The following is a 10,431-nucleotide window of genomic DNA, read 5'->3' as shown; positions in this document are numbered from 1 at the left end:
CAATAGGAGAAGGGAACCAGAACTAGAGAAAAGGTGAGATCAAAAAGAATTAACCTAGAAGGTAACACACACGCACAGGAAATTAATGTGAGTCAACGCCCTGTGTAGCTATCCTTATCTCAACCAGCAAAAACCCTTGTTCCTTCCTATTATTGCTTATACTCTCTCTTCAACAAAATTAGAAATAAGGGCAAAATAGTTTCTGCTGGGTAATGAGGGGGTGGGGGGGAGAGGGAGGGGGCGGAGTGGGTGGTAAGGGAGGGGGTGGGGGCAGGGGGGAGAAATGACCCAAGCCTTGTATGCACATATGAATAATAAAAGAAAAAAAATGTTAAAAAAAAAGTTGGGGTTAGGTTTAGAGTTAGAATTAGGATTAGGATTAGAATTATTGTTAGTGTTAGGATTAGGTCTAGTGTTAGGGTTAAAGTTAGGTTAGGGCTAGGGTTAGTGTTGAGTTAGGGTTAAGGATAGGGTTAGGTTAGGTTTATTGTTAGTGTTAGGCCTAGGTCTAGTGTTAGGGTTAGGGTTAGGGTTAGGGTTTGGTTAGGGTTAGGGTTAAGGACAGGCTTAGGCATTGTTGCTGTGGTGAGACATTTGAGACACAAGCATTTCCCTCAGCATTTTAAATTGTTGAGTTTATTTTAAAATATCATTTAAAAGAGAAGACATCATTTCCCTGAGATAGTTGTCATTGCTGTCCCCACTTCCAACACCATTTTGAAGTGGCCTTTCAGGCTCAGCAGGGTCTTGGGGAGAAGCCCAGGCCCCACTCCACACTGTAGCCCCAGGAAGTCCCAGTGCCTGGGAGGTGGAGGCAGGCAGGGAGCTGGTGGGGGCCAGGGTGGAGAAAGAGGAAACCAAGTTCTGGGCTGGGCCCTGGGACCTCTTCAGCAAGTCACATTCAGAGCCATGTCCTCCTGGTAGAGGGAACACCCCAGAACCAGGAACTCACCCAAGATCCACCACTGCCCCCCAGGGCAGATAATCCTTGGTCAAGGATTCAGGCCACAAGCCATCAAAACCCAAATGAAAATGATTTTAAAAACTTGTGTCTCAGGAGCTCAAGAGAGGAGGGTGTGGAGCAGATCCCCTCTGCCTCTTTCTCTGTGCATCTGTCCTAGCAGGGATACCTAGCCACCTGAAAACTGGGCTCCATCCCAGGGGCCCTGACCCTGAGTCCACCCCAGTGGGGTGGGACTGGATGGGATAAGGTATCCACTACCTGAAGACTCGGAGCAAGGGGTTTGCACTGCAGGCTGATGCTGCTTTGGGAGGGACCTGAGCTGCGTCCCCGAGCTGTTTTGTTGGGAGTGTGCCCACCAGCCACAGAGGCCCTAGCCTCGGTCACTGGACCCTGAGGACTCAGGGGTGTTTCTTCCATAGCTTGGATCTCTTCTGGAAACATGGTCCAGGGTGGAAAGTCTCTGCCCATCCATCTGTCTAAGGAGCTATGTCTTTGGTCAGAAATTCAGGGTTCAAATTCCTACAGCTGGCTATTTCTGTCGCTCCTTGGGGACCTTCTGAGATGCCCTTCAACCAGAGGACAGCACCAGCCAAGATGAGCAAAATAGGCACCTTCACAAACACCAGGAGAATGTAGTGAGTCCTGTGAGAGGAACACATCCATCAGAGCTCAGGGCCCCTCCAGACCCCACCATTCCCCATTCCTGACCCTGGGCCCACAGCCTCACTCTGAAGACCCCCCCAGAAACCTCCTCCATGCTCTGTTCAGTCATGAGAACCACTCACACAGTGACCTCAGCTGGTAATGTACTGGGCCTGACTTCCTTTTCCTAATTTTATCTTCTGGTGTTCCCCTTTGTCCAAAGTTCACACTGGGTGGTGATCTCCCGCCTCTGTTCCTGAATGCCAGCTCCAGGTTGTAAATCACTCTCCCATGATGCTTTGCACCATGAAGATTGGTACCCATGAGGCATCAGCGCTTTTTTATTGACCAGTTGACTGGGTGATGGTGCTTAGAGAACAGTTCTGTTGAGCGGTTTTCTGCTGAGGGCTAGCATGGGAAGATGGCGGGTGAAGGGTAATGGGGCAGATGGTGGGCTTGGAACCTTGACCCTGGCTATACCAATTGCTGCCATCCGGTGACAACACAGGCAGGATTTTCTAGGTTTGGCTTCCCTATGGAAGGGCCCCACATGGGGGCAGAGAAAGGATCTCACCTCTTTGACTCACCTCTTGTAGGAGCCAAAGGATACCTCCATGTTGCTGTCTACGTTTGTCCTGGCATGTGGTTTGTAAGACGTGGTATCTGTTCCCACTAGACACAGACAAAGTTGACCACAGGTTATTGGCACAGATCGGGTGTTAATGCTTGTCTCACACTGCTACCTCTACCCTGCAGCCCTCATCAGGAAACCCCTTTTCCCCTGGATCAGGAAATTTTGTCTCTTTGAATACGTCCTTGGGCTTCTGGTTCCCTACAGTTGCTTTTCCTCCATTTTCAGGAGGATTTTTTTTTTTTTTTGAGACAGCGTCCCACTAAGTAGTGTAAACTGAACTGGAACTCAAGATCCTCCTGCCTCAGCCTCTTGAGGGCTGGGATTATAGGCCTGTACCACCACACTCAGCTCAAGAAATAAAAAGTAAGTAGAAAAAAACACTGTAGATTATTCTCCTTCCACTTACTGTTAGTTCAGGGGAACAATATGTGACCTTTTCTACTCAAGCAGTACCTGAGCAGGGCTAAAGAACAGAAGGTTCCAGAAATGAGATGCCTGGTGATTAGGGTAGTGAGGGAAAGGGGACTCAGAAGACTGGTAAGAGGCACATTCCAATAAAATCATGAACAATCACAGTGAGAAATGACGGTGGTACTGGGGCTTGAACTCAGGGCCTCCAAGTACTCCACCACTTGAGCCGTGTATCCAGCCTAAGGAATGAAATGTTTTTATGAGAAACTGTGAAGGTGATTTGTGGTGAGCAGTCTGGTCATGAATTCCTGAGACTGGCTTGCATTGACCATCCCTGAGCTGCAGTTCAACCATGCTAGGCAGCCGTTGGCAGACTGGGATAATTCCAACCCTGACAGATCCTCTGGAGGACCCTGAATCATCGTATAGGCTGGGTCCTAATCAGGACCCCTAAATGCATCTCCCTAAAGCTCTACACTGGGCACGTTCTTTGGCCTGTCTGTCCCTTGCTTGCATAGCTCAGTCAGTCCCTTTTCTTTTCCCACAGGTCTTGACTTCCTCTGCATGGTAGCTCCAGGGAATCCTTGCGGGGGTAAATCCTTTCTGGACTCACCTCACCATGGGGTAGCCCCTGTGTCCCTTGCTGGTTCCAATACTAACAATACCCAGGCTCTGCCCTGTCCAGGCCTGGAGCTCAATCCTGAGCTATCCACTGCACCGTGTAATGACAGGTATATGATATGAGTTCTAGAAGACTGGCCACTTCCCAGACTGATGGCCCCAACACCCTCTCCAGGCATCCAAGACCCACCCAGGGCTCCAGTGGGAGAATGTGAGATCTAAGGCATCCCCAGGACAGCAGGACTGGGCTATGGGTCACTAGAGGTGCTCAACGGCCACCCCAACATGAGTCAGCCCTGCTGTCTCAGCTAGATACCTTGGAGAGACCTCAGTCCCTGAGGTGCTGGGCTGCTCTTCCTTACTCCTCTCACCTTTCCTCTGCCCCCATCGACTTGTCTATCTGTCTGTCTGCCTGTTGTCTGTCTTATCTCAAAGGTACTCAGTCATTTCCTTCTGGCCCTTAGGGAACAGGAGGGAAGAGGACCAACTTTTCTGTCCTGAGTACCCAGGGCCTCACAGTGTATATAAGAAAGTTCTTACCTGGGTCGACGGTCACTTTAATGCGTATCCCAAGGTCAGTTCCAATTTTCTCAATTCCACACCAGTAAGTGTCTGTGTCATCTTGCCTGAGCCTCTCCATGGTCACCTTGAATGAATGGTCTCTCTGATTGTCCCTGATGGACACGCGGCCACTCTTCTCTTCTTGCTCTGATCCACTAGTTTGAATGAGGATCCTGCATGTCTTCCAGTACGCTCCTCGACACCACCATTTACTGTTGGTCTTCCATCTTGGCTTATAGTGACAGTGCACGGTCACTGATCCCTGCTCTGGACCTCTCACAGACTCTGGGCCATGGATGGAGAAACAGCCTGGAAAACAGAATCCCAAGATTCAGCTCCTGCTGTCCTGAGCCAGGTTGATGTTCAGAGGCTGAACAAGGAGGGTCCCAGTCACCTCAGCCATCCCCAAGACACCTGACTCCTCACCCCCACCTTGGCTGAGGTCCAGCTCCTATTATCCTTTTGGTGACAATGCCCTGGCCTCTCTAGACTTCATTTCCCTAGGCCTGTTTCCAGCAGGTTACATTTCTAATTTTCTGTCACCTCCTATCCTATCAGCACTGTTCTCATCTGATCTCCTCCTTCTTCTCAGACTACTCCTTCCTCTGAGATATTGACCAATTCCTCTTGTCTTCTTCTCTCTTTAAATCTTGGGGTAACCAGAGGTATGTAAGTGGTTAGCAACCACCTCTCTGGGGCACAAATCTTGGTTTGTAGCATCTTCCAGTTTCTGTAGGGTAAATGTTCCTGTCATGGCTGATGTCAGGCTATTGATGTGATGTCACAGAACATAGAGCTGAAATATCTCAAACCAACTCTTGTGCCAGTATGAGCCTGGTCCACACACCACAGGGGAGACTCAAGATCCTCTCTTTGGCTCCCCTCTTGTCTCATTTTATATCTTCCCATGGAGAGAGTTGCTCCATTTCCACAGTTTTAATTGTCCCTTATTCTGATGACCCTCAAATCCGTATCTGTAGCTCAGATTCTCCCCTTAGGTCCAGCCCACTATTTCCGATACATACTGTGTACCTCAACCCCGATTCACTGGTTACAGAAGTGAATGTGCTGTCTTCCTACCGACCCTGCTCTTGGCATTTTCCCTCTAGCAGGGACACAACAGGGAGGAGTAACAAAGATCTGGTAAATTCTGAGCAGGTTAGAGAGAAAGGAAGTTGAGTGGGTGTCCTGCTGATGTGACACTGAGATGCCAGTGACACTGACTAAATTCAGATATCTTTTCTCTTGCAATGATCATTTGTTTCTTGGTTGTGTGCGGGTGGACAAAGGGACAGAGAAGCACATGGAGGCCTTTTCTGACTGCCCCTTGGCCTCGGCCTCAGGCCTGGGTTGGAGGTCTCTGCATAGTGTAACAGGTCTGTGGTACCCAGCAGGTACAGCCTCCTCACACCTTGGACCTTCTCCATGAAGGTCTCTGGGCCTCTTCTGAAGGTTTGCATTTGTGGTCAGCAGAATAATGGCCCTCCTCTCACCATAGATGTTGACATCCGATACCCAGAAGCTGTAAATGTGTCCCTTATATGGAAAAGGGACTTTGCAGATGTGATTAAGGGTATTGAGGTGAGGGGATTGTCCTGGACTATCCTCTAGGTCCTTATGAGTTCAGTTGAAGATGCTCCACTGCTGGCTTTGAACATGGAGGAGGAACCACAGGCCAAGAAAAGCAAGAAAGTCTTCTGGAAAAGGCAAGGAAACAGATTGTCCCTTAGAACCTCCAGAAGGAATACAACCTTGACTTTAGCCAGTAAGACCACTTCTGAGTCCTGATCTTGAGAACAGTAAGAAAATGAGCCACTGATGGTAATTTGTCACAGCAGCTGTATGAAACTAATACTTTAGCTAACCAGAAGAGCTGACTTTTGTGATTTTTTATACCATTATGGAGCCTAACTACAGAACTTGGCATCTTCCTTGATCCTCTCCTCTCTCTCGCCCTCCACAAGTGATTGGCCATCAATTCACTCATCACTACCTTGCAAATGTTCCACAGAATTATCTTCAGCCTCTGTTGTCACAGCCATGGGGACAGCATGACAGAAAGAAGGCAAGGTTTGCACACAAAGTATGCATCTATCACAGATCAGTTGGGGAATGCTGTTAATTTATTTAACCTCTCTGAGTCTTGCTTCCTTATTTGCAACATGGTCAGACTGTTTCCTATGTTTCAGAGGTTGTTCTTATAAGATTTGGATATGTGTCCAACACCAGAGATTTGGGGGTTGCTGCCTCAATGACAGTCCTCATCGGGTGCCTGGATTGTGTCAGTAGCATCCAAAGAAGCATCCCTCCTTCAATCTCATCTCTCTGTGTCGCTGCTGAGTTATTACTGAGGCTGTCCCCCTCAGCAGCACTTGCCATGAGCTGTCATTCAGGCCTTCTCCTGCAGCCACTCCAGCAGTGATGTAAAACTCTTCAGTTTGGCATTTGAGTCTTCTTGCAAGCTGGACCCCATTTCTCATCCAGCGTCACGTCCCTGTCCCTGGCTCTATAGACTATAAGCCACCTCCACTTTTCTCCTCCCCTGGTCCCCATATGCCTGAGAAGCCCTCCTCCAATGCCTGCACTTCCCTGTACAACTTCTCCACCTCCTCCACAGCCCAGACCTTTTTGCAGTGTTCATTCCTCCCTCCCAGAGCTGCTTCCTCTTCTTGCTCTCCTGTTCTTTCACCAAGGAAAATATGCGTTCTAAACTTTCAACTGTGGTTAGTGCTGAGATTCCGTTTTGTGGGAGAAATTTCTCTTGCGAAATCATACATTTCTATTGTGCTAAAATGTTTGTAATGCCGTTAGCTGATAAAATAATAAAGAAAAATCTTAAAAATAGACACAGGTGTCCACTAGGAGAAGGGTTAGCAAAAGACGCAACTACACAAGTTAAAATCAAATGCAGAAGTCAACAGTTAGCAGTCCTTTTCCTTCTTAAAAGAAAAATAACACAGATGATGGTGGGTGGAGCTATTTTTTAGGCTTCTATGTGTGGTCAAGATTTGGTTTGGGAGAAGAAGGGGGTGAGTGTGGTAGGCTAAGAGTCAGCCAGCAGCAGAACTTGGAGGAATGGAGTAGAGGACTTCCAAAATGTAAGACTAGTTAAATGTCAGTTTTTCATTTTTTGTGAATCTGAGAAGTAAACTTTCTCTTTTGTGCCTATCCTTCAGGGAAGATTGCTGCATGCACAAAATCCTTGCATGAGTAGCCTCAACATGTGTCATTCTGTGTCACGTGTATGGGTGTTGCATGTGTGTTGGTGTGAGTGAGATCATGAATGTGAAGGAGGATGTGACCATGGAGGTGTGGATGGGATATGATTGCATGTGGTGTGTGCTTCTGAATGCACTGTGTGAGTGTTGTGCGTGGGAGGATGAATGCGCAAAGTCCTGGCATAGCTCACTCACATCTTTAGGCTTGGCTTCCAGGGCAGCCCAATGTTGGGACTAAGAGAGGGAGTGGCTGGGGTCTCTGAACTCAGATGCAAACCTGGGGCAAGGGTGATGTGACAGCCCAAGTGCCCTTCTCAGTCTTGTCTTCTGCATTTCCAACCTCACATCTAACCAGTCCCTGTAGATGTCCTGTTTACTGAGAGTTCCCTCTGCACAGGCATGCCATCCTTTTCAAGCCTGTACCTCTTGCACCTTCTCCCTGGAATGCTCTCTCTGCTCTGCTGCAGGGTGTATATGCTTCTCTCAAAGGATATCAAAGCACAAGCTCAGAGAGACTTCCCCACCTCCCTGCAGGAGCGGCTTCCTCCTCTGAGCACACCTGTGCCAGTGCCTCATTGCATTCTGCCTTTGGTTGCTATTCACATGTGCATCTTACCCACTAGACTGTCTGAGGTCTTCTTAAATGGCCAGACTTCAATCTCTTTCTCCTTCATGCCCCCAGAGCCTGATGTACCACCTGGTATGAAGTAGCACCCACTGTACTTCTGCTGAGTGAATTAACAGAGCCACCTCTCATTTCCTGGGAGGTGCAGCTCTCCTTGAAGCTGGGACAGGGCCCTCTGCCTCCTGCTCTGTTCCTAAAGTACCAAGTCTACAGGCCCTAGTGTACTCACTTGTGAGGCTGAGAAGGAGCAGAGCTGGGGACAGCCACATGGTCCTGCCTCTTGGCTCCTTGTCCCTCTGCAAATGCAGGTTCACAAGGTGAACTCTTGAAGAACTGCTTGAGCCCAGCTCGCCCCTCCTGCTTGTCCAGACTGCCTTTGAACTTCTTACCCATTCGCTTCCTTTTATAAAGTGGGTAGTTCCTGCTTTTGATTATTCAGCAAAAGAGGCGTCAATTCTTGGCAGAGCTGGGTCATAGGTCAAGCGTGTCCTCTCTGGGTAGAAAAGAAGAGGCAAGGGGACTGTGCAGGGTGGGGTGGGGCGGGGGAGGGGGATGAGTTTGCAGACCAGCTGTGGGATATGTGGCTTATCAGGGTCAAGGAGTAGAACACCCTGGGTGTCAGGGCCAGAAATGGATCTGTACTGTAGTGAGGGATTCCCAGCAGCAGGAAATGGCTGAGTGAGGTGTCAGGTGGGCTGGGCTCAGCGTACCTGGAGGTGGGTTTGTTCCAGAGCTACAACCAAGTGCATAAAAGTGCAGACCGTGCGTCAGACAGACCTGGACTCTCACCCTCCTTAGTAGCTGTGTAACTATGGACAACTTACATAAACCACCAGAACCTCAGCTTTTGTATCTATAAATTGGGTTCATCTTATGTGAAGTTATAAGGACCCAGTCCTAAGACAGAGCAAATACATAGTCATATAATGTGCAAAACTTTAGTCTCTAGATGAAGAGGAAGATAGAATAAGCCCAGGGAAGGGGACAAGGGAAGGCTGGTGGCTGGGTTTCCTCACTACAAGAAGACAGATTCTAAACTTTACCTGATGATTTAATTAGAATCTTCATAATTCAATAGCTAAAACTCTTTTTTTTTTAGTACTAGAGGTTGAACTTAGGGCCTCAGGGCAAGATTCTACCACTTGAGTCACGTTTTCAGTTTGTTTTTCAGATAACATCTCTTGCTAACTTTGCTGGGCTGGCTTCAAACTATGATCCTCCTACTTCTACCTCCCAAGTAGCAGGGATTATGGAATACACCACTTTGCCTGACTCTAAATTCTTGAAGAATAGTTTTGGGAAGCAGGTGAAGATAATTTTTTTCCTTCAGAACCAGCTGTGGAGGGAGTGACTGTACCTGGTCATCCTGTGTGGTGGTGGCTCAGAACACATGTAAAAGTTCCAAGAGAAGTGGCGGAGGGGGTTCATCCCTATACTGGGGAGGGCTGGAAAGTATTGGGGAATAGCAAAGGGTCTGGGACATGGGCCTTGCCCAGATCATCGCAGACAAGTTCAGGACAGGCCATTGTCCCACCATCATTATTTCTCTGGGAAGCTGGAGCAAGTTTGTTTTAATATCAAGTAATATAATTACCCACATTAATAAAATATCAGAGGAAAATCACATAACCGTGTAAAATAGATGCACAAAGAGCACACATAAAACCCGTTACTGTTCACGATAAACTAGGAATTGAAGGGTATCTATAAGCAATCAATTAAATTGCAACAATGGCGAATGATTAAAAGTCTTCCCTTTAAAATCAGGGCAAGGACAAAGAGGCTTGAACTCACCACCTTGGTCCATACTTTAATTAACTTGCACAGTACAATAAGAAAAAGAAACACAAGATAGGAAAATTGGCAAAGAAGAAACAAAACTTTGAGTTAGTATGAATGAGTCAATTGTGTACATACAAAACTGAAAAGAAATTACTAAGACTTTAGCAGGGTTGCCATATACGTGCACATGTGTAGATAAACAGCTGAGTGTACAAAATGAATTGTTTGTCTACCTACGTGCAATGATAACTTGAAAATGCAATTAAAAGATACCATTTGGATGGGAGTTGAAAAATATACCATTTAAAATAAGAATAGGGCTGGTGGCGTGACTCCAGTGGTAGAGTGGCTGCCTAGCAAGTGTAAAGCCCTGAGTTCAAACCCCAGTACCAATACCACCAAAAAAAAAAAAAGAAAGAAAGAAAATAAGAATAAAAACATAATATATACAGAATTAAATTTAACAAGCATGTGAACAAGTTTTAAGAAGAACATAGTGTGTTATTAAAGGATATTTTAGAAACTCAAAAATCTCAGGTATACATCCTGTGTCCGTGGATAGGGAAGTTAACATGAAAGCGAAATGGATACACTGACTTTCAAAGTCACAGCACAGTTTTTTTTTTTTTTTCTTTTTAGGAACTTGATTGGCTTGTTCTAAAACATGTATAGAAAAGCAAAAGGCCAATGTTTGCAAGGATGTCCTGATAGCAAAGAACAATGTGCAGTGACCATACATCAAGACTTTAAAATAAAGCTCTACTAATTAAAACAATATTGCATTGGTTCAAACAAAACAGACTAGAGCTCAGGAAAAAAAATCCAAGCATATTCAGATTATATGTATGCCCAAAATGGCATTTTAGGGAAATGAAGAAATGTGAACAGTGCACTCAAATGGAAGAAAGAAAAATGAGTCACTGTCTCAGCTAGACACAAAAATCAGTTAAAAGTGGGTCGAGGACTTGTGAAA

General features: G+C 46.7%; 1 protein-coding gene across 1 annotated transcript; it reads right to left on the bottom strand.

The window, feature by feature from the left end:
* Positions 1 to 424: 424 nt before the first annotated feature.
* Cd300lb (CD300 molecule like family member b) lies at positions 425 to 8,066 on the bottom strand. Its single transcript, XM_020180240.2, has 4 exons — positions 7,906 to 8,066; positions 3,813 to 4,142; positions 2,194 to 2,278; positions 425 to 1,606 (listed from the first exon to the last, which is right to left on the bottom strand). The coding sequence occupies exons 1-4, from the start codon at positions 7,943 to 7,945 to the stop codon at positions 1,441 to 1,443; spliced, it is 621 nt and encodes a 206-aa protein (XP_020035829.1). The 5' UTR covers positions 7,946 to 8,066; the 3' UTR covers positions 425 to 1,440.
* Between the last annotated feature and the right edge of the window lie 2,365 nt (positions 8,067 to 10,431).

Source organism: Castor canadensis, chromosome 11 (genome assembly GCF_047511655.1).
Source record: "Castor canadensis chromosome 11, mCasCan1.hap1v2, whole genome shotgun sequence".
NCBI classification, from domain to species: domain Eukaryota; kingdom Metazoa; phylum Chordata; class Mammalia; order Rodentia; family Castoridae; genus Castor; species Castor canadensis.
The sequence above is the reverse complement of the archived record's forward strand: the minus strand, read 5'-3'. Positions and strand labels throughout refer to the sequence as shown.

Bases quoted from the DNA above. Each gene is read 5' to 3' on its own strand.
- Cd300lb (XM_020180240.2), bottom strand. From the start codon at position 7,945: ATGTGGCTGTCCCCAGCTCTGCTCCTTCTCAGCCTCACAA. The intron at 4,143-7,905 runs GTGAGTACACTA...TCTGTTTTCCAG, and splicing joins GCTCCTTCTCAGCCTCACAA to GCTGTTTCTCCATCCATGGC. The intron at 1,607-2,193 runs GTGAGTCAAAGA...TTCCTCTCACAG, and splicing joins TCCTTTGGCTCCTACAAGAG to GACTCACTACATTCTCCTGG.